Source organism: Camelus ferus, chromosome X, assembly GCF_009834535.1.
Source record: "Camelus ferus isolate YT-003-E chromosome X, BCGSAC_Cfer_1.0, whole genome shotgun sequence".
NCBI classification, from domain to species: Eukaryota; Metazoa; Chordata; class Mammalia; order Artiodactyla; family Camelidae; genus Camelus; species Camelus ferus.
In genome coordinates this window covers 29,277,069-29,301,634 of record NC_045732.1, presented here as the reverse complement: position 1 = coordinate 29,301,634, position 24,566 = coordinate 29,277,069, and the positions used below count along the sequence as shown (strand labels likewise).

Sequence of the window (24,566 nt, the reverse complement as noted above, 5' to 3'; positions counted from 1 at the left end):
TATGTTAGATTTTCCCTTTTTAACACCCATTTGGTGGCTTTCTTCCCTTCAGTAACAATCTTATCTTTCTTCCTTACTGTTAAATTTTAATCCAAACTTTCTCCCTCAACACAAAGTATGTCCCCTGGGTTCAGCCACTGGACTAGTCCATGTTTACCTGATAGCAAGACAAGACCTGCCTGGGCGTCCCCTTCAGTCTTGTCCCAATTTCTGATAAGGGGTCACATTGGTTCCATACAGAAAAATGGGGTTATCCTGTCCACTAGGCAATAAAACATTTGTGACACTGAGCCCCAATTAGGCAAGGTGTGGGGAAGGGGGAATCCATTCCATCAATCCCTGCGGAATTCTTGCACTTACCTTCCAACTGAGAGCCATACTGTGTTTGAGGATGTTACCAGCCTTTGATTAATTGTAGTCCTAGTCCAGGGACTACTAGTATGGCATGGAAAAAGAAAATTGTGGTGAAATAGGAACACCTGTAAGTTCCCCACTTGAATTATCTTTTTCAGCCTAATTGGTCTCACAGGTGCAGCGCATTTATCAAAGGCGCTAGTTGCCCAGGTTCCTTTCTTGGAATTCCACCTGCAGGCCAGAGAGGGTGACGCTCAATGGAAGGAGATTCTGAACTTAAATTTGAGTTTTTGCTCTGCAACCAAGGAATTGAATTTTTAGCAGACTTACCATCAGCTTGCTGTCCTCTTAAAATCCATTCTTTTAGCTCCTAGAGTTTAGGTTCCACCGTTTCCAGATTCCATCAGAAAGTTTCAAAGCCTATGCTACTTCAAACCAAGGGTAGGTTGGCAGCCAGCATCAATGGTTCCTTTCCATTCCTTTTATCAGAATCATCTGTTTTCCTTTTCAAATAATGCCTTGCCCATATTTTCAGGTAAGAATGAATTTGGGTCTTCTAAACAATCTCAAGTCTGGCACTAATTGCTCTGGGGTGTGACAGTTAAGCTCAACAGCTGATGAGGACTCACAGAACTCAAATGACAGTTTACTACTGTAGAAAGGAAAAGCTTACGGTATACCAACAACATTAAAATAAGAATATGCATCACAACCACAGGCTGCTTCCCAGCAGAGGGTCTGGAGAGGCCAAGTACAAGCTCCAAGCACCCCCTCTCTATCAGGACCATACCAGGGTACAATTTCTCTCTTAGATCAAGAACCACCAAGGTGAGCACACACCACTTTAGAAACCAGGGAGCACGAATGGAAGTCTCAGCCAGGATTGCTTACAGCCTGCTGGTAACCTGGGCATATTCTTCCTAAGTAGCCAGTCCCAAACCCAGTGGCTTCCGTGGTCCTCACCGAGAGCAGGTAAAAATGGCCAGTGTTACTGGCTAGTAGTAAACAATTGTGATAACCTGTAACCCGTGGCTACCCATCAACACAATGAGTCACTTCTTTTCATTGCTTTGATCAAGGCTTTCCATTGTGTAGCTGTTTTGGCAAAACATCTCATGCCAGCTTCAGAGCCTCTGGAATTAACCCTCACAGCAAAGATAGCTGCATCAAAGTGCATTGACTTTGTTGGTGGGCAAAGATTTGCTTGGAAAGTGCTTCAGCCTGAAGTGTAAGCTGCCTATAGAATGATGTTATACCCACAGCTGCCTCCTCTTCCCACAGACACCTGCTGCCTGGGCAGAAAAGTCAGCAGACACATAGCAGTTATCCCACCATTACCCACCCACCCCTGTCTCTGTCTGTACTAATTATCTTACAGAACTGTTTATACGTTAACACGGAGCATCCAGATTGACTAGTGGGATGAGCCCTAGGCTTTGTGGGCACCATCGGACTTACTCTAAACAACTTTTTGCTGCTGCTTTTTTCTCCCGGTATTATCACTAGTAGAGAATGCCGAGTGGTTTTCTTTTTCTCTAAAGGACTCCTGCCACCCACCTTTCTGCTTTTCAGCGTGTACCTCCATGTGTCCCGCCATAATACCGAGAGCAAGTCTCTGCCTTCCCGGTCTCAGTTTTCCCAGCTGCAAAATTATTCTAAATGTGCTTTCTGGTTCTCACTAGGATTCTGTAAAAGACAAGGAAAAAAAAAAAAAACCTGCCTCAGCTCCTCACTTGTGGTATGTGTAGAAAGGATAGAATTAGCATTTGAACCTAGAATGTCGAGAGGCTCACCGGGCACAACCAGCACCTTGGGTACCGCTAATGGGATCCTGTGCTTGACAGCCCCACCCCCACCCCACTTCACCCCGTCTCCTTCATGTTCTGCTTTTCCTGCACAGCAACAGGGGTCCTGGAAAGCTGGTCATTTTTCTCTAGTCCCCACCCTCTCGTACCCCCACAGCCCCGATGCATGAGGGGTACCACCCAGTGGTCCCTGTTCTTCAGTGGCGTCAAAACCTACAGCATCCTCTACTGTCAAAATAACCTTTGAATAGAGGGTATATTAGAACATACTCAGGTTTTTATATAGCTTTAAAATATATTCCCTAGTGAGTACACTCAAGGAGATACATTTTTCCTCTAATGGAAATTCCTAGCTTGAGGTAAAAGGATCATTTTACGAAATTGTGTCTGCTGGTTGCTTGTTGAAGCTTCTAGAAACAGCTAATCATTTTGTTTACTGTTTCATCGAAAAATCTCAATATATTCTTTAAGATGCTCATTTTGAACAGTAAAGTGTATGTTTGTGTGGCAATTAAATTGTCCTGATCGATCTTCTCACCTCTTTTCAAGTCCATAGTGTCGGTTATATACATCTAAAAAGGAGTCTTTTTAAAATTGTTTCATGAAGGCGGGATTTTGTTTGATATGTTTGTTTTGGGAAATGTGTTCTCCAGTCTAATGTGATGGATCGTTCTTCTGTTTAAGCATGTCCAGTTTTAGCAAAGCACACTGCACAATATTTCTCTGCTAACGATGTCATCTCCTACTCCTGCTATTTCCGAGCAATTGCTGTGCTCCCCTCTGGAGCTATTTATGCTCCCAATTTCCTATTCTGTGTGTTACCATTTACCTGTACAGAGAGAAGAGTAGACTCGATCAAAAGAAATTCGTGCCGTTTGGCTGTTGGTTATTTCCGTCACACAGGGAAATTAGACTCTTAATACAACAGTGAGTCTAAAAATTCTCACTTGTTCTTACATCCTTGGCTATAAAGCAAAATATGTGTAATGATTAAGGCGGAGTACCAAAAAAGAAAATAATAGAAAAACTTCAAAACACGCATAGCTTCCTTCAATATATAAAGAAACATGTTGAGAATATTGGTAGTTGGAGGGAATCCATTCCTCTCTCCTACTCATGGAAATGGTTTGCTGCATTTCTTTTTTTTTTTTTTTTTAATGGAAGTACTGCGGGTTGAACCCAGGACCTCATGCATGTTAAGCATGCGCTTTCCCACTGGGCTATTACCCTTCCCCTGCGTGCTGCATTCCTAAATGTTCTCACTACCTACACCTGCAGATGTGCTCGGAGGGAATCGAGCACACGGAGAGTGGAATGGGAGTCTTTTGTCTCTGCACCTCTCTGGTCTCCCTTACAGTCCCTGCTCAGCCTTCCCGGCCTCCTGCTCTGCTTGCATTGTTTGTTGTTTTTTTTTTTTTTTTTCAATTCTTTATTCTTTTTCCTACCTACCTCCCTCTGAAATCAAGCTACGTTCCTTTCTGCCACTTTACACAGTCTCAGCTTCCATGTGAAGAGGTCATTTCTTTATCTTGGGAGTATTTGTAAGCAAAAGGAGTCAGGGCTTGGCTTTGATAGGGTGAGTGCTGGGCCAGGGCATTGAAGGAAAAGTGGCCCTTGGAAGCGCAGAGCTTTACTCACTGGGATGAAAGACAAAGGGAAAAAAAACAAAACAAAACCTCCTGCTCCCACCACCGGGTCTCCTTCGTGCTTCTAGGGAAACTTCAAAGGCTACTATTTCCCTTTTTTAAAAGAGAAAAACATGCACTACATAGGTATTAACCTACATGGGTATTAACCACTATTTTTGGGTTTTGTCCTTAGCGTTTAATTAGAACTAACTACAAATAGTAACCAGTAAAATGCCTTAAAGCCTTAAATTTGCATCTGTTTAGTGTCGGGCAAGCTGTTTACTGACGGAGATGGCCGTGTTTATCTGCAGTTACATTTACAATTGTGTTGCCTCCTCCCCTTAGATGCGTGAGAGATTTGCTTAATTACTATTGATTCTTTATCTCAAAGGACTGAGAATTCAAACCAGAGTTTAGATGTATAAGGTGTTATAAAAGCAATGTTGTTGCATTTCCAATTTGGCTAATAAATTGGCTTTAGAGAAAAGCATCTCTCCGTGACACTTGGGAGTAATGCTTACAATTTGCTGATGTTGGACAAGGTTGAGATTTCACTTTTGATAAATGTTTGTCTTTCAGCATATGAGTAAATATCACCTCAGATCAAGGCAACCTCCCCCCCCCCACACCAGACTTACAAAGTTCTTAGAGGACTTGAAAAGTACGTCGTAGAATATAACTTGAAGGTGAAAGGAGAAATAAGTGAGCCTTGCTTCTAAAAGCTGGATACATTATGCAGTTACTTTGGTTTGCCTATAGAAAATTTTCGTGAAGTTGATTGTTTTTTTATCTCACGTTAAAGTAGCAGAGAGATTAGGAGACGACTGATCTTTCAAGGAGAAAAACCCTTAATGGTTATAAATGCATAGCTGGAAACAGAGTTTACACAACCCTAACCATACAGATTAATCAAACTGACCTTCTCTGATACTAATATAACAAAGTATTGTCGGAAACTCTTTGGGAACCTCTAGTAAAATAGTTTTCTTCTGATTCGGGTGGAAATGACTCTGTTTCCTTGGAATACTGCAGGTCCCCTTAACTCCCAGTTATTTCCCAGCACCATGGGAATGAGAACTGTCTCTCTGCCCACATCTTTTTACCCAAGGCCAGTGAGCCTTGAGAACAACCTTGGAGCCTGAATACTCATCACACTCACCCAACTTAGAGCTGTGGGATGAAAACAAAACACTTTAATAAAAGAGGGTAGGGTTTGGGTTTGGTGTTTACTGAAAAGGTCCAAGACAACCCAACCAGGATTTACAAAAGAAAAACAGTGAAAGGAGCATTTTCCCCTTTGAATCATTTGTGATTTTTTGCGGCTTTTGCAGTGGATCTCTTGAGCCTGTCAGCTGCATGTGATGCCTTGGACCAGCACAACCTCAAGCAAAATGACCAGCCCATGGACATCCTGCAGATCATTAATTGTCTGACGACTATTTATGATCGCCTTGAGCAAGAGCACAACAATCTGGTCAACGTCCCTCTCTGCGTGGATATGTGTCTCAATTGGCTGCTGAATGTTTATGACACGTACGTATGGCAGGCTTTTTCCAGACTCTGCCACAGGAGGCTTAGTTTACAGAATGGTGCTGGTGTAATTAGCATCACAACAGGGCTCCAGTCTAGAAATATGGTCCTCAAGATGAAAGTTTCATGAAGCCGTGTGACCTAATGCTGTTCCTGTGATTAATCATTTTTGCACTTAATGGAACGAGAAAATATTTTGATAAGCTAGGAGGTAAAAGCTAGAACGTAGGTTGCTCTCAGACTGGAAAACAAACAAAACCCTGAGATACTCATTTTTCAAATAGTACAATGAGTCACCATGTAGCCATTGGTTCTTTTCATTTCTTGCCTCTCCGGGGGTGGCTGCCTCTCTCCGGCAGAAATGGATGTGCTCCTGGAGATGCTGACACACCTGTCACCAGATCTGAATAATGATACTTGGCAGATTTTTGCAGAAGAGTGTAAATTGATAAGCCAAAAAAAAAAAAGAAAAAAAAAACCCCGAAAAAGAAAAACAAGCCCTTTAAAAGCAGCAAAGTAAGCCCCTCAAACTGAAGGCTTTTATTTATTTATATATACATGGATTTACGAAGTTTCAGTTTGGCACCTCCATTCATCCCTCTCTTAGAGACTACTTGTTGATTTCTTCTGCATTGCACACGGGAAAGCTCCCCAGGTATTGTCTTGAGCTTAATGAAGGCAGTTGAGGAAGGGAGCAGAAGGAATCGGTCTTAATTTTGACTGAATTCTTAGGCCTCAAAATTATTCAATGCCCGATTCCACATGTCAACAAGAACATATTCCACGTTTGGGAATCTGGGAAGGTTTCCTGAAAGGAGTTGCACAGCAACTGTTTTGCCTTCTCCTTTGCTGTAGATGTCTACCACCTCCTGGATTAAAATGTACACTTTTTTTTTTCTGTGTTATTTTGATAAGGTGTTGCTTTTTAAATTCCAAGGTCACTGGGCTATTGAATTCTGATCATTATTTACCAAGCCCTTGAACGTGTTTGAATTTTAATTATTGATTATACTTCCATTTGCTTTGATAGGGTTTCTATTCAGGTCTTCCCTCAAATGTATTTTGGCACCATTTTCTTTGTAGATGATCTGTGAATGGATTCTGAGTATATAACTTCCCTCCTCCATGCCTGGAAATTATTTGGGAGGCAATTTTAACTCCTTGAAGACCTGAGTTACTGTATAAAGTTTATTTGCTAAACTTTGATTTGCCTTTTCAAAGAGGGGGAAAGATAAAATCTTCCAATGATAGGACTTTTGTGAATGTATTAGGACCCAGGATTTCTCTTTGACTAATGGATTCAGTAAATTGAAAGTTCAACATGCTGTTCACCGAAAATAACTACTGGGACCTATCCTTTGCAATTATTCTACGGACTTTTTTTTAACCGACATACGAGGTTCAGTTGCTTTTCATAACAAAATAAAAAGCTGAAAATTCTCAAAAGACGTTTTCTACAAAATGGAAAACTTTTCATTCTTTTAACTTGTTTGCCATGGATATAATGAACTTGTTAATAGATTTGTCATGTGGAATGCTTTATATGTAAACTGAAAGCATACGTGTGTTAAAACATTGCCCTAGCAATAGGTTATTTTTAAATTACTTTTTAAGGTCATCTATTTGAGTGCTTTCTAATAGATTGTATCACTTTTCTTATGGAGATAAATGTTCATATTTTATATTGTGTCATGCAGCCTGAAGTAATTAATTTTCTTCTCAATAAGGGTCAATCTGATGAAAATCTAAATGAGTGTTGAAGAGGGCAGAGCAGTTAGTTGTTGGTAATTTTTTGCCTTCAATAACCAAAGTAGATAATTTCTTAGTACATGGTAGTAATTCTTCCACTTACTGACATAAACCTAGGTGGCTCTCCATAGATGAATAGAAGGATATTTTTTCTTATTTAATGTAGAGAAATTCTCACCATTCAAGTAAGGGCTTTTAAGAACTGAAAACTTGGTTAATTGGTTGAGTTGGTAAACTTTCCATCGCATTCTAGGTCATCAGCCAAACAGATAATGAACTCAGGAATGTTCTTAATTGTCTTAATAAAACAGCGGTCAATAGAGTTCCCATATCCAATTTTTTTTTCTTAACTAAGATGTGTTTACTGTTTAGTAAAATGGCAGTAACTGTTTTCTGGTTTGTTTATTCATAATAGGGGACGAACGGGGCGGATCCGGGTCCTGTCTTTTAAAACTGGCATCATTTCTCTGTGTAAAGCACATTTGGAAGACAAGTACAGATGTAAGTCATGTATATTAACTCTGTATTCTTTTATTAATGTTGGCTAATTACCCCAGTTCTAGAGGGGGAATGACATAGTGTTCTTATTTGACTGCAGGTTCCTCATGTAAGATGTAGAACTACTTTTAGACTGTCATAAAAATTGGTTTGTGCCGTTCCCTGTCAGAAATTAAATTGTAGGCATTTAAATAGAGAATGAGGATTAACTTCTCGAGTCCGAGTATTATTTTACATTACATTGACTGTGTCTGAATAAAACACTTGTCCCTCAGGGATAAAGTCTGATTTCCTAACCCCTTTGTCTAAGTCAGAAAAATAAATGTGAAGGTTTAATCCGTGCACTTGCCTTGCCTTTGGAGTCTTATTTAAAGAATACTGTCTGGCATTCACGTTCAAAAAACATTGCTTATTTTATAATTATCTTACTGCAAGTTGTACTGACATGTCCACTTCTGTGATGTGATTAACATTTTATTATTTGAGAGATAGCTTGCCATTTCTTACCAGGTAAATATCACCTTATAAAATTTCCTTTTGATTAGCCATTGGGCCCTTCTGCTGAAAACTGTAAATCTAAATTAAAAGCAAATGCTGGAAGAGGGATGGTTGAGATTACTAAGCAACCATTCATTCCCATTGTGAAGCAGTGTACTTGTTTCTCCCCTTTAAATGCTTGTGAGAAGTCTTTTCGGTAGGAAGATTAAACAAACCTAGTCTATCGTCTCTTTTCCCTTAAGGCCTAGCCACACAGGGATGAGGAGATGTGCTGAGCTTAAGCACAGGCAGGAGATAAAAGAGATTGAATTCCTCCAAAGCCACTCTGTGTCCTACTGCTCATTTCCCCCCTAGGAGTAAACCACAAAATACACAAGCTCTTTTAGCTCTCACTTTTATGTAGTTTCCACTGAGTTTTCTCATCCTAAGAACCCAAGGAAAAATAACGGAACAGCTTTTGTTAACCATTTAAAACTGTATTTGGGGATAAAATAGAATATTTCTGCAGGTTTTCCTCCTTTAAATGCTGTAGTTACTTGTTATAGGTTAGCTTTTACGCTAACGTTGCCAATGGTATGGTTCCAGCGCATCGTGGTACCAAATTGGTTCCTCAAGGACGCTTCCAGCCTGTGTGTCAAATAACTACTAAGAGGGAACATGTTTGAGGTTTGCAAAACAAAAATGTTAACTTCAAACTGGGATATTTGAAGAGAATTCATAATTTTGAAATTATGTGTGTGTTTTGGAGAGATGAGGAAAGGCTGTGTATGAGATCTCACTGTTCTTATTGGCGTCTTCAGTATCTCGTTAAAACATTTCATTTCTGAGAGATGAAAGTGTGCTCTTGAGTAGGCTAAGCTTTCTTGGATTTAGTTTTTTGGCAACTTCTATTTGAATGCAAGGTAGGATTAAACTAATTTTACTTCTGAGAACAAACCATATGTTGCAGGTGTTTGGTATAGTCATACCTTCTGTGAATCCACATATATTGGGCACCCGCAGTCCTCCAAATGCAACTCTTCCACTCTACATGTTTCTGGCTCACAGGTGACAAAGAGATGGTCCCTGCCCTCAAGGGGATATCAATCTTCAGCCCCAAAGACAGACACATATTAAATCAGTGGCACTGTAAAGTGATTTGAGCTAATTACAAATACGTACAGCATCCTGTGGGAACACATAGGAGAAAATAATTGTATGACTTCATAAAGAAGCCCCGATTTTGGAACATTTTTGAATCTGATGTCCACAGGGGATAGAGCCTTGGGCCAGTACTGTGATTCTTAATGCTAAAACATTTATTGCATGATAGTGGTCACATCCTATATATATTTTCCAAATGATTATGTTCTCGCTTAGGAAAAATTCATGTGTCAAAACTGTATATAAACTCATTTCTTGCAGGGCTACAGTTTATTTAAAATCTGTCACACTTCGTATATACACAGTGATGATTAACTTGATCCCCCCAAATAATAAATGTCCAGATTAGTGTACAGTAGAAGTAGCTTCTCTGTGGAAATGTTGGCTGTTCTTGAGAATTGGTACTGGAGTTGAGTTGGTCGTTAGGTTCTGCCAGCATCTACTTGGTCCTGCTTTTTGATCATTGCAATTCTCGTCTTCCTTTTGTAGACCTTTTCAAGCAAGTGGCCAGTTCAACGGGATTTTGTGACCAGCGCAGACTGGGCCTCCTTCTGCATGATTCTATCCAGATCCCAAGACAGCTGGGTGAAGTTGCATCCTTTGGGGGCAGTAACATTGAGCCAAGTGTCAGGAGCTGCTTCCAATTTGTAAGTTATTCACCGTCTTAAGTAGCGTATTTGTTCTTTCGTATTTTAGAAATTAATTTAAAAACCACAGAACTTTAGTTTCTCTTTGTAGCTCTCCTATAGGCAGGTAGGTAGGGAATTTTTGATATTTGAAACGTCTGTAGGCAATGGCTTCTGAAACTGTGGATTTCAGGGGAGAGGACAGTGCAAAGGAAGGGAAAGAAATCTCCATCTGCAGCCAGAACCCCACAGTTACTAAGTTGCTGGGAGGGAAGGGCATCTGCAGTGGTTTAGCAAAAGAGGAAATAAATCTCCGGCCATGGAAATCCTTTGTAAATAAGAAAATGACCTTCCTAGGTGAGTCTCTTAGTCTCAGTTTTTGTCCCTAACCTAATTCTGTCTAATTATGTATTTTCGCCTTCTTTTCAATGTCTGTTGGTAAATAGCTGACACAGCTATCGTTTTTCTAAAAGTTTTCCTTTTGTAGCTTTGACATTCCTCTACTATTCCAAGGCCTGGATGGTGACTTCCCATAGGCTTACAACCAGGTCAGAGGTTTGTACTGTCTGCTAGTGTCCTTCACCAGCTCAGCACACTCCTACCCATTCTCTTTGGTTTTCTGCCCCATTGCCTTTTCCACACCATAATCAGTGTCCCCAGAAACATCCTCTTCCTCCCAGATACCTAAGCATTCCACTGACTGACATTTAGGTTGTTTCTCTTTTTTGGCAAGGTAGGTAACACTGCAGTGAACATCTTTAGGCAGTTAGCTCTTTACTTTGATTCAAGTTTTTCCCTTTAGGATAAATTCTCTGGAATGGGATTACCAGATGAAAAGATATAAGCAGTTTTCTGGCTTCGGATACGTATTACGAGATGGCTTTTTATCAAAATTGTCTCTATTTATAATCCCACTAGCACTGAAGGAGTGAGGTGTTTGCAGTGTCACGTTTTTCGCAGTGTTGTTCTGTTGTTTTCTAAATTCTAGGAACTATTTTTGTTATCTGGGGTTTCAGTCCATTCTAATCTCATCATCAGTAGAACTAGGTGTACAGATAACTGGGTTAGACCTGTATGTAGTCTGACCACAGACTACAATAAAACTCTAGAAGGGCTCCTGGGTAGAACATTGTCAATGTTTAGAAATTTCAAGCAGTTTGAGCATTTGTTTAATAGTTAATTGGGCAGATTGAATATATATACACACATAATAAGGCTGCTTATATAGGGTTGGATATACTAGGGGTTGGTTTGACAAAATTATGGCAAATTAGCTGCAAAAGTAAAACAGATGTGGAGAAATAAATACATTTTTAACCTCGTACTCAAATCTCCCGAAACATGAATAGACTATCACTCCCTCTGAGTTTTGTCTTGTGTGTTGCTGCATTAATATTTCTACTCCAGAATGTTGACACAAGTAACTCCCATACAATGAATATTAATGGCCACAAATAGTCCAGATTCATTCTGGTTTTTTTTTTTTTTTCTAAAATCCAGTTCTGAAACAACTTGCAGTGGCTTAATTTTCTTCCCCTAAGCGTTCTTTTCTCTTCAGTCAAGTTTCAGTAACTTTTTGCATCCTAGTTATGAAACACACACGTGTTCATATATACATACCCACACACAGCTGTGTGTGTCCTGTGATGGGTTGAGAGTAAGGGTCAGAACACAGATCTTCCAACAGCCATGTCTGTTCAGGGACAGTTCCTGCCTCAGAGCCAGGTGGACTGGACTCAGGGCTGCTGGAGCCATTGTCCCATCCCCCCATGGTACTTACTGACCATGCTGCTGCCAACACCAGCAGCCACCGCCACCCTCACTGCACTCTCTCTCTTTCCATTGAAATATATCTGACATCAACATTGTGTAAATTTAAGGTGTATGACATGTTGATGTGATACATTTATATATTGTAATATGATTGCCATTGTAGCAATAGCACCTCAGTCACATCATTATCATTTCCTTTTTTGTGATGGGAAGCTCTAGTCTCTGGCTCTCTTGAACTCAAGCAGCTGTCGGGACAAGGGACTGTTGAGCAGAAACTCCACTTTCCCTAGTGCCATCCCACTATCAGGAGCCTGTTGCATCCTTGGGGAGGGGGAGCGGGAGTGTCTGCGTTTTTCATTCACTTCCTGCCCCTTGTTCCACTACTTCCCTGTCCCGGTAGCAGCATACTCTCTTCTCAGCACCAGAACTTTGAACTCAGGCCACCACTCCATCACATAGTGATTGAATGCATCCTAGCTAGCCAGTCTCCAAGCTCTCGGAAAGGTTTATGCTGAGAATGGGGGAAATCCAACATCTTTGGTTTGATTCTGTTTCATTGCCACTTGTACACTTGTGTAAATTATTACAAGTGATGAGAAGGCCTGGAAGCAGTTTCTTTCCCTTAAAAAAATTAGTACTTTACTAATTTTTCTTCTAACTCTAAATGTTCAAAGAAGAAAATTTGGAAAATACAAAATAGTAGACAAAAAAAACCTGTTACTACCACTGTTAATATCTTGATGGATTTCCCCCAATGAATACATTTCTCTAAAACCACACCCTGGTCACTTTCATTGGTCTTACTGCTCTCTCTGTTTAACTCTCAGACCTTTCCCATCTGTTTCTATAACTGCCCACAGTTTGCTTTCACTACCATGAAATAGCTTCTCCCTACCATTTGTACTGGCCATGGTTGTAAATGATATTGTTACTATTGCTACTGATGATAACATTTTACCTTTGTTCACATAGTTTTCTTTGAGATGAATAAAATGGACAGACTTGGGGGGCTTTGTTTTTATTGTTGTTTCAGTAGATGGAGAATTTATCCGTTCCCCTGCAGTTTGTCAGCTGGTGGAAGAATTTGACTCTTAGTCAGTGTCCCCAAGCCCATTTACCTCCTCATCCCCAAATATGTACTTTTTGATACTAATGCTCTTCAGCTTCCCAAGCTGAAGCAACAGGAATTTTTTCTGAGTCTCTGCTAGATTACGAGATGCCATAACAAAACAGGGAACATAGGAGAGATGAGGAGAAGAGGAATCCTCATTTTAAGAGGTCGCGTATTGGTAAATTGAATGTGGCTAGAAGGACGTGCACCTTGTGTAGGTACAGAGCCAGGCGAAGTTTATATTGCCTAGATTTGGGGCCCCTCTCCACCTGCTAGTAATTGGCAGTCTGCTTGAACAGATCCATTGCGAATGCTTCCTTCAGAGTTGGCATCTTGGCCCTGGCGGGCTGTTCCTCAGCCAGGAGCCCTGGCCGTCACCTTGCCATTCGGAAACTGCAATGTGCATGAAAATTTGATGTTTGCTGTAGGGAAAGATAACAGGACTGAAAATGCCCTCTGCCCTCTGTTTGAAGTGTAAGACCTTGGGAACGGGGCCGGGCTAGTTCCTTCAGCAAGCTGTGCTCAAAGACTGCTCTTTCTAGCAACCCGAGGAAACGCACGGCGGGACAGTGCTTGTTTCTCTGACAAATGCATTCCCTGCATCACAGAAGGAGAAGTTGACTTCAGACTATAGTCTTTTTATTTCCTTTGTTGTCTTTTCAAGCTGGTGCAGTTAGAAAAATGTCAGCTTCTGATTCAGACAAGGGCCTGGCAGGGACAAGAGGACAGCGGTGTTTTCATGTGCAGTGCTCGCGGGGTGATCTTTTTGAAGGTTTCCTTGGCCCGTATCCCTCCGTCCTGGAGATGGGTGGTGGTGATGGTCACACAACAATATGTATATACATAATACCAGTGAATTGTCCACTTAAAATGGTTAAGATAGTAAATTTTATGGTATGTGTGTCTTATCACATTAAGAAAAAAATGGGGGGAATAGCTCAGTGGTAGAGCATGTGCTTAGCATGCACAAGGTCCTGAGTTCAATCCCCAGTACCTCCATTAAAAAATACATAAATAAATAAACCTGGTTATCTCCCCCCTTCAAAAAAATAGGGGGGAAAAACCCAAAAACTTTTGTAAAAGAGAAAAGGAAATCGCCAAGTCTAAATAAGATGCTTTGCCTACTAAAAATCAGGATAGGCCCTTCAAGGAATTATCCATTAAGCCGGTAAAGGAAGTCATATCTGTGGATTTTAAAGGGGAAAATTTACTATAAATGTATGGGTTTGACAGTGGTGTCTTCATTGCTACTAAGTGAGGCGACAGGGTATGTTTCTACGTTGGACGCATACTGGAGTCAGCACAGTTACTGGGAAATTGACTCTTTTGAGTATTCGTAGAAGTAAAGATTTGAAATTAGTTTGTTTTGGAAATACAGCTACAATTAGTGCATCATCGGATTGATCTGCTTTCATATTCCATGCAACCATCCCTGTTGACGGAGTAGATTAATCCTTATGACCTCAAGTAAGGCCAGGTCTGCCCTGGCCATGAGTCACACAGACTGCCCAAAGGAACCCTGGAGTTCGTCCACATGTCTCCTTTTTCAGATGAGAAAACTGAAACCTAGAGAGGCAGGATGAATATATTCTACATTCTGCAGTTATATTCATGTCAGAACGAGACATCAGGCCCAAGTTCCCTATGTTCTAAGCCAGTATTTCCTTCTGCTAAACCATCTGAGTAGAAGTAGATGGCTTGAAGCAGTTCAAATACTAGACTGAACTGAGAAAGTGTTAAGATGATCCCTTATATGAATTTTAGGTTATAATAGGATGATGTGGGTAACTGAACACTCTTATCCCTACCCCAACACACGTACACACACACACACCATGATCTTTATTTAAAATACTCTAATCCCACTTTCAGGTGTCTAGTCTACCTTCAAATGAAATCGAATAATATTTCCTTTTAGGTTTTCAGTTTAAAAAAAAAAAACGCTTTTAATTGACTCCAGAGAAGTCAAGTATCTGTAAATTGGTGTTTGGCTATGCCCTTCAAAGTGCTCCCCCTGGCCCTCCCCCAATAGTCTTTGTACTATTTTCTTCTGTAAACATTTTAAAGACTTTATTGTTTAGATAGAATCAAGTATACCAACTTTATATTCAACATGCTTCACCTACAAGAGCTTGCATGTCAAAATCTTTTTATTTTACATCTGTTTTCTGCCTCCTGTTGTATTCATGCATTCAAAATGAGTAAGTTGCTTTTTCATCTGTCTTCTGAATTTTTATATTCATATGACAAAAATGAATATCATCTATGCACAGTTGTTGTAATATAGAATGATATAGAAATGAGGATAAATTATAACCTCAACTGTGGAAAGCATGCGCGTGTGTGTGTGTGTGTAAGTAAAAAATCATTCCAGGACATGTGAAGTGGCAGAATGGCTAAGCACATACACCCTTGAAGCTAATTACTCAGGCTCAAATCCCAGCTCTGCTCTTTGCCGAGTGTGTGACCTTGAATTCCTTTCTTGACCTTCTTGGCCCCTAAGTTCTTGGACTGAGCTAGTAGAGGCAGGGCACTTAGAGTGGTGGGCACATAGTAGGTACTCACTGGGCATTAGCTACCATTATCTATAGTGTATTTAAACATGAGGATAGCCCACCAAGACTAACAATTCCTTTTATCTGTAACCAAGCATCTATAGATTAGATTGTAGACACTCTTGAGATGGTGGTAAGATACCATGCCAAGACACTTCTTAATCCGTTTGACAGCATTCCCCATGCCAATTGATAACATTTTATATTTTCCATGCTTAAAATAACTCCTAAAAATTCCATTTTGCTTAGATTTCCTTTGGCTGTTTGTTCACTAATCAAAATATGGTCCCTTTGGTCCCATAGACATTCTTTTTATACCCCTTTGGACTGATGGGTAATTGCTAGTGACTACGATGTAAGTTATTTAGGACTTGGTGTGTCTAAGTAGAGGTGGTATCACCAGGCTCCTACTGGGCCTGCTCATGGACAGAATTCCTACAAATTTTTAGGAAAGGGCCTTTCATCAGAGTATTATCAGCATTGTCTTGAGTTGACTATTGGTTTTCAATTGTCGATTTTTTCTTCTTTACTATAAGCTGTGGCCGTGGCTTCTGTGGTTAACTTTCTCAGTCTGGAGTGATGGATATTTTCTTCACCAGCATTTTAAAGATAGGTTTGTGTTGTAGTTGAATCCTGTTTCATTCATAGTATACGTATTGCAAAGGAAAATCACGTCTTCCCGTTTCCCCTCCTCAGTCTTCTAAAGCAGTATTCTTTGTTAGGACCAAAGTTTCCTTCCTTCCTTCCGTCCTTCCTTCCTCTCTTCCCTTCCCTTCCCTAAGCTGAGACAGAAGTGCTAATGAAGAAAACATATTTTAGGGGAGCCATGGAAGAATATCCCGGACTCCCTTTCATCGATTCGCCATTACTTCAATTTCACGTTGATACTTACCCCAGAAGCTCATGGAAACAAGGAAACATGAGTTCAACATTCACCGTTTTCTTTTTTTCCCCCATGTTTGTCACTGGCTCATAAGTTGGATTTTTTAAAATAGAAAGTTCTTTCTACAAAGATTTATTTAAGATGAAAGGAAGTGCAAAATGTCTTCCTGGGTTACCCTTACTTGTTTATCCAGAGTCCTTTGTGTGTCTTGATACTCTAATAGCTAAAGATTTTTTGTTCATTTGTTCGTTTACTTTGGGTTTGGGGGGAGCATTTGATAAACTAGCTAAAATCTTTTTCTAATTTGCTTTTTTTTAAGCTACATTTTAAAATATATACAGTAAAATTTGTTCTGGTGTTCATTTCTCTGAGTTTAGACGAATGTATATAGTTGTCACCACGACTATAATCAAGACATTTTCATCACCCCTAAAATTCCCTCTTGTTTTGTGGTCATCACGCCTGCTCCCAGTCTCTGGAAACCACTCCTCCATATTCTGTTCCTATATGTTTACCTTTTCCTGAACTGGATTTTAAATGATTGTTGGAGGCTGTTGTGGAAGAGTTAATGTTAAAGCTTGTACTTTAGCATAATGTGTCCTGATACATACTCGAGAAAAATGTTCCATGATATCTACAGGCAGATATATGTGCTTCACCATGCATATGGGAAAGTTTTCTGTAAAATAAGAACTCTCTCTAGCATAAATTAATAACATTGAGTGTACTTACAGATTTGCATAGATTTTTAAATTGTGCTGCTGTTCCCTGGAGCCATGATGTTAATTGGTTTATTAGTCAGGTGGAGTGGAGAGCCTGAGGTCAGGACAGTTGTCCTTGAACATGTAAATGAAGAGTGGATAATCACTGTATATTATTGTTTGGGCTTATTTTATCTTTAATGGGTGATTCAGAGTCCTGATTAATCTTTAGAGCAGTGACTACTGGCCTCCAACCTGCTCATTATCTTCAGAACTTTAAATAAAATACTTGATTTCTACCCAAGACAGCAGTGATGGGGAGCCTTTTACTTCTTCTTGTCTCGCCAACACAACTCTTGACCTCTCAATCATTATTTTAAAATTTTCTGTAAACGTGGAGCTGCTTAAACTCGTTTTTATGGCTGAAAACCCATAGTCAGGTATCTGGGCGAAGCACATCTCAGCAGAGTGTACTAGAGGATGCTTTAGGAACAACGACGCTAAGAACAGGAAATCAGTTGGGTGTTAGGTTTGCATTTTGTCAGAAAACTAATCCTAGAGTTTTTCACATTTTATACCATTGACATCAATGGCATTTCCCCCTCCCTTTTCACAGTTATCACAGTTTCCAACCAGCATTTTATTTGGAAAAAATTTCAAGTGTAAAGAAAAGTTGAAAAGATGATATGATTAACAAGCACACGTCTCGTGTGTCCAACCCTGCTTAGCATTTTGCCCCATTTACATTTCGTGATGTCTTCACTTGAATCCACATACACAAACATGTTTCTCCCCTTTACCGTTTAAAAGTAAAAGGACATTACACCGTAAAACATAAACCCTAAACACTTCACCATACATCTTTTTTGAAAGGACTTCCTCCTGCATAACTACATCCTGTCGCTACACATAAAAACATCATTTCAGTGGTATCATCCAGCATGTAGTCCACATTGAAATGTTACCGTTGCTTCAGAATGTTCCTTATTTCTGGCTTTTTTCTCCCATGATTCCAGTCAAGGTCTTTGTCTCTCACTGGCTTGTCAAGTCTCTACATACACTTAATCTGAACAGTCTCCCAGCATTTTTTTGTTTTGTTTTTACATTCATAACATTGACATTTTTGAGGAGTCCAGGCAGCTCTCTTGAAGAATGTCCCATATTCTGGATTTTTCTGAGTTTCTTCACGATTAGATTCCGGATGATTTTTTGTTTGTTTGTTTTTAGCAAGAGGAAGACAAAGGCGCTGTTGTGTCCTTTCCTACTACGTCACATGTGGGGGGACAAAATAACACTTGGTTCTTACTGGTAATACTAAGAACGTTAAGGTGGTGTCAGTCAGATATCTCCACTGTAAAAGTACCCTTTTCCCTTTGTAATTAGAAAGTCACTTTTGTGATATTTTGAGCACTTATGAACATCCTGTTCCTCAACAGGCTTTCACCCTATGGTTTTAGTCTCCATTGATGATTCTTTTCTAATTTAGCTATTAGATTGGTGATTTTCCAGTTCTACCATCCTTTCTGCATATATTACCTGGTTTTCTTCTATAAAGAAGAGCTCCCGCTTTCCCTCTTTCTCTCTTTTGTTGTGTGTGTGTATCACCATAGACATCTAGGGTGATTTTGCATGTACAAAGAATTGGACTTCTCCTGGTCAAGCTGCCTTCGGATACTATTTTTGCCATGACATTGCTGAAAACGCCAGTGCATAGAATTGACAGCCCTTTTCCCCCTTAGTAATGTAAACATATATCTGAGAAATACATTTTCATATTAACCAGCTCTTTTGTGGGACCAAATCGTGTAACGTGAGCTATGTGCTAATGAGGATTGAGAATCTCATAGGCTTTTCTGTGTCTTTTTTCCCCTCTTTTTGCAACCTCAATTTCTATTAACCTTGCACCTCTCAGTCCATGTAGCTCATATATGCCGTAGCATCTAGCAGTAGGAAGGAGGACATGTAATGTCAAAAAGAAGGGGGAAAGGAGGCAATCAAGGGAGATGCGAGTATGCACTTAGCACAGTGCTTTTTGAGTATTCACTTGTATCTTCATGTAGCTCTCCAGCTTAGAATTCAGTTCAAGAGTTGGTACCTGGGCTTTGTCTCAAGTAGGCCTTGTTTACGTATGAGAGCCTCTAACGCAGACAAGTAAAAGATTCAAAAGATTTTGGAGATCAGCTTGTGTGTTCCCATAGGAAATCATTTTGGTCCACCCTTTTTAAGACTACTTTAAGCATACATATTTTAGTATTAAAATAATAGATAATCTTGAGCTGTTTCCTTAACCTCTTTGAGCCTTTTTTCATCTGTAACATGAGGTTAAACAGATTATCTCAAGAGCTGCTTATCCCCCCCCAGGTTTCTTTGATTGTATGCTAAATGTTACACATGGAAAAGGCAGAAGGGGATATGGATTACTGTATTTATTTCACAGCTTGGTCCTTATCAGCCAAGTCTTACCTGATCTTCTAGGTAGCAGTGCTTGTAGCAGAGATACAAGGTACAGAAAACAGTCTTGTATATACAGTGTGGCCTTCCACACGAGACCAGCTGTTCTCTGACTAGAAGTAGCACAGACTAAGAACAAGATGTGAAAAAACATTGTGCGAAGCCTCATATAAATGATCCCTTGTGTCCCTACACTATAGTGTCCTCAGCAACTCAAAGGTAAAACACAAGGTTCTCGTGTCTGAGAGGATCAAACTGCCACCTTCCTTCTGTTTTATTTGTTACATGCAGGTTTCATACAGTTTTATAGCAGATTTTTTTTATCACTCATTTGATTTTCATAAAAATTGGGATTGTTTGGAAGAAGAGTCATTAATATTCTTTACAACTTGTTCTTGTTCCTCCTTTTATGTTCGTTGCTAGTGCACACTTCTCTCTTATGTAAAATATTCCACTGATGCCCTTGGTAGATTTAGAGGTTGTTAAAGAAATCGTAATAACAGCTCAGGGAACAGTCGGGAACTGCCTGTCCTATACTGTCTGACCCTGGCCAGCCATTCTCCTTGTAGTTCTAAATCTTTGTGTACAGACAGTAATTCACAAACTGTTTTGATCAATTTAAATTCAGCAAATCTTTCCAAACACTAGGGCTTTTTACAATCAGGGCCAGAAAAGTTGGCTTGTCAGCTATTAATGCCATAACCTATTAACAATGGCGGCAATATTGAAATGATTATTTGGATTTGTGAAGGGAACATTTTACTAGTGAAAACAGCAGATGAAAATGGCCAGGAAGAAGAGATTAACCTTTTTAAAAATCTGTGGTATGTCCCCAGTGTTTTCCACAAATTTACCTGTTTCTGTCAGTAAGAATGTTCGGAAATTCTATTCATGAATCTGAATGCATGCAATAGTTATATATTTAGATACTGTTTTTATTCTAAATGGGCAGGAACTCTACTAAATAAAATGAAAACATACACTCATATGTGCACACACACAGACACTAACACCAACACCCACACTTTTGTACCAGCTGACTGCCTTAACCTTGCTTGGAATAATTATTTGCCATGATTAAATTAGTTGCTATTTGTCCTAGCATACATTGCATAGAGTTTCTTTTTGAGAAGCAACCTGATTTCAAATTGGGGTCTAAGATTTTAGCATGTTCCCTTGTGACTTATAGTTTGGACTTTTAATTTATTAGTCCTTTTTGGTTCCTCTATCCACAATATATAAACATATTTAGCTTAAAATGTTAATTGAGGTACAACTGACATACGACATCGTGTAAGTTTAATGTACAACGTGGTGCTGTGACAGTTATATATTGTAATATGATCACCACGCTTGTGTTAGCTCACACCTCTGTCATGTCGCATAAGTACCATTTTATTTTTGTGGTGGGAATGATTAAAATCTAGTCTCCTAGCAACTTTGAAATTTATAATACAGTATTATTGACTAGAATCACTTTGCTGTGCATTAGATCTCAAGAAATTATGTACTAGCTGCAAGCAGATAATCTCCCCAATTTACCCAGCCCCAGCCTCCCATAACCGCCGTTCTATTCTGGTTTCGGGAGTTTAGCTTTTTTAGAGTTCATACATGAGAGATATCATACAGTATTTGTCTTTCTCTGTCGGACTTATCTCATATAGCATAATGCCCTCAAGGTCCATCTGTATGGTCAAAAATGGCAAGATTTCCTTCTTTCTCATGGCTGAATAGTATTCCGCTGTATACACACACAGCGCATCTTTTTTTATCCATTCATCCATTGACGGACACTTAGAATGTTTCCATGTCTTAGCTGTTGTGCATAATGCTGCAGTGAACACGGGAGTGCAGGTGTTTCTTCAGCATGCTGTTTTCATTTCCTTCGGATATATACTCAGAAGTCCAGTTGCTGGATCACTTGGTAGTTTTAGTGTTAGTTTTTTTGAGGAACCTCCATACTGTTTTCCATAGTGGCTGAACCAGTTTACATTCCCAGCAACGGTGCGCACAGGTTCCCTTTTCTCCAGCCTCACCAATGCTTGTCTCTTGTCTTGTCTTCTGACAGCCCTTCTAGCAGGCATGAAGGGATGGATACCTCATTTCTCTGTCCACAGTGCATTAACCAGTGTAGCCTTTCTCTCCCAGTCAGTAGTTGATCGGGCCTATCATAGCTGCTCGGTTTCTGTGTCTGGAGAACAGCTGCCTGCCTGCTGGGGGCCCTGCAGAGCTCCAGGGAAGTCTGACATTTAGGTAATCATCGTTTTCTCATGTTGGTTTCTCAGTTTTGACAAATGAAGCATGTCATTGTAAGGTATTAACATTAGGGCACATTTTCTCAATCTTGGCACCACTGACACGTTGGCCAGGGTGATTCTTTGTTGTAAAGCCTGTCCTGTGCAATGGTGGACATTTAGCAGGATCCTGGCCTCTGCCCACTGGGTGCCACTGACACCCCCTCCCTGAGTTGTGACAACCAAAAATGTCCCCAGACATTGTCGGGTGTCCTCTGGGGGTACAGAATTGTCCCTGGTTGAGAACCCTTGACCTCAAGCATAGCTGACTGCCTGTGAGCTCTCCTTCAGGCCCCAAGTATAAATTGTGTGTATTCCTAGATTTTAAGCGAAATCATTCTAAATATATCCTGCAAATCCAGAAATAGACTACGGATTAGCCTTTTGCATGTGATACTGTAACAGACAAACTAACAGAGAGCCATTTACTTAAAAAACTATTTAGAAGTAAAGTAGGCATTTGAGAATGTACTTACTTTATCCTCTACTCCTTAGATGGCTCTTATACGTTTAATTTTTTTTTGCTCTTCAGGATGAGTAGGCAGTTTTTTTTGTCATTCTTATTCAGATATAATCCTTCCTTTTATTTATCGTGATCACAGTTTAATTCCCACCCATCGTTCACTTCAGTAAATCTTGACGGAAGGTATAGAGACATAGTTCCTGTGTAGGAGAGGAATGAAGGAGGTTTAGACAAGTATTATTTCCAGGACAAAACGTAGTTCCTTTTTATTGTCTGAGAACTACTGGCTACAGACAGTCTCTTGCCTAATGTTTACCTCTCTCTCTGCTGTATTTTTCCATTTTATGAAGTATTGCCATGTTTTTTCCAAAAGCCTGACAGTTGGGATGCCAGTTACCTTCTCCTACAAATACGATGTACGTGTTTATGGTAGCTGGGCTGCGGGGCTTGCTGAGAAATCTTCCCATTGCATTTCTCCTGTGGCCGTGAACTGAGGCTGTTAGTCTGAGAGAAAAATCAATATTCAGATCACTGCTCTGGCAGCTATTTGGGGCCTTCAGTGCCTGAGGGTTCATGGAAGGCATGCTGGGAAGGAAACCCAAAAGTTATTCTGAACCATGGCAAATCCCCTAACTGCCAACTGGCCACGTAATGTCCTTTGAAGTTATTATATTGGTAATTACATCCCTTGGCTAGAAATGCCGGATATTGGGATTCCTTTAAGTTGTCTTTGTACCTTGTTCAGATGACATTTGTATAAAGCCACCCTGCAATCTGCTGTAATGCAGCAGCAGTAATTCCAGCAGACTCCATCCCTAGCCTCCATGCTGTGGAGAGTTGCTGATAGGTGTGGACCAAGAGAGAAAGAGCGGGGACCCAAGGTACTTCCCCCACGGTGGCTATCACAGTGGAAGGAGCTGTGACAGCGCTGCTTGCTGTGTGTGTGCCATAGAACGGGAAAAAGGAAGTATTGCCAAAACCAGAAAACAAAACACACCAGGGCTAAATGACCTATTCTAAGTGTTTCTGCTTAGATGGTCTGAAACTGGCATTTAGGATGACGGCAGGGTCATCCTTGACACCGAAAGAAGATATCTGAGGCCCAGGTGGATGTCAGCAAACAATGGCACGTCCAAGGATGATCTCAATCCAATGCCATCATACCTGTCTTTTGACCTCAACAATTTCCTGTCATTCTAGTCTAACCTATTTGTTTTTTTCTAGAATGATGAAAAGGTAATTTTAACTAGGTTTTAGTTCTAGGTCTTTTAGATCTTTAGAGACGCTTGCCTGGTTTTTAATTCTTTCCTTCTTTATCGTCAGACACAAGGAGAGGGAATATACCAGTAGGATACAGAATGGTTTGGAGTAAAAATGAAAGATGGGAACAGAATGAGAATGTGAATCCCCATATCTTGTCTTCAGGGCTGTCAGGTGGCACAGGCGAGCAGTTTTAAAAGAGCCAAAATGATGGATCTTGCATCTTAGGAGGTAGAAAGAACCTTGAGAATTTCCAGCCTTTAAGCACAGGGGAATCTATGGTATTTTGAAAGAGGAGAACATTCTCTAGCTTCCCTTGGTAATTCACACTAATGCTTTAACAACTTTCAGCATCAGAAAATGCTTCCGTATGAGTTACAGCCTAAATTCTTCATGCTGCTTAAGCCTGTTTCTTCTTGTTCTGTCCTCAGTGGAGAAATCGAACAGCTGGTCATAGGCCCCTATGCAAGAGCCATTCATATAATTGAAAACTGTTATTAAATCTCCCCTTCAGCCACTCTTTCTTGCACATTCTGGTTTTGTTTTTTTTTTTTTTTTTCATAGCTAAATAATCCCAATTCCCTTAAGCTGTTCTTGTAGGTCTTTCAAACCCTGTAATTATCACTGTGCCTTTCTGCCAAGCCTTCTCTAAGTTCTGGGTCAGCTATAGCCACCAGAACTAGACACCTTTTTCTAAGAAGGTTTTGAGCAGTACTGAGGGTAATGCGATCATTTGTTCACACTCCACTGGCTGTGTTTTTAGTTATACATCGCAGACGTGGTCCTTCTTTTTTTTTTCCTGTTATTTTGTACACCTACATTTGTTGCTGACTCATGGTCAGACTTTTTTTCCCTGTCTTCCGGAATGACCAGAAGCTTTCTGTTAACATTATACTTGCTGGAGTAAGCCAGAATTCTTTCTCTGTAGCATGTTTTTGAATCCATCATTAAAAAAACTTATCATTTAAGCCTAAGTCAAGAAAAAATATATAGGTTCAGATTCAGCAACAATAATGCTGTATTTTAAATAGGAATGAGTTAGTGATGCTTTTCAATTTTCTGTCTTTTTATAATGGTTTTTCTCCAAGCTGGAAGGGGTTATTTTGATAAACTTGGTTTCTAGACCAGTGGAGCAAGAGATTGTTATAGGACATATTGTAGCTGAAACTTAGTTCTTTTGACAAAGTCTCTCATTGTATCTTTGTTTATAGAATGAAGAAAACATGTTCAGTATAGACTAGACA

General features: G+C 40.0%; 1 protein-coding gene across 3 annotated transcripts in view; it reads left to right on the top strand.

Annotated features, from left to right (window-relative positions):
- The window catches only part of LOC102520808 (dystrophin), a 387,492-nt gene that overhangs the window by 348,791 nt on the left and 14,135 nt on the right, over nt 1–24,566 (top strand). For all 3 annotated transcript variants that reach the window (XM_032475799.1, XM_032475798.1, XM_032475801.1), the window contains 3 exons: nt 5,119–5,320; nt 7,482–7,567; nt 9,695–9,852. In XM_032475799.1, coding sequence (XP_032331690.1) covers nt 5,119–5,320; nt 7,482–7,567; nt 9,695–9,852 — 446 coding nt within the window. The remainder of the gene's footprint in view (nt 1–5,118; nt 5,321–7,481; nt 7,568–9,694; nt 9,853–24,566) is intronic.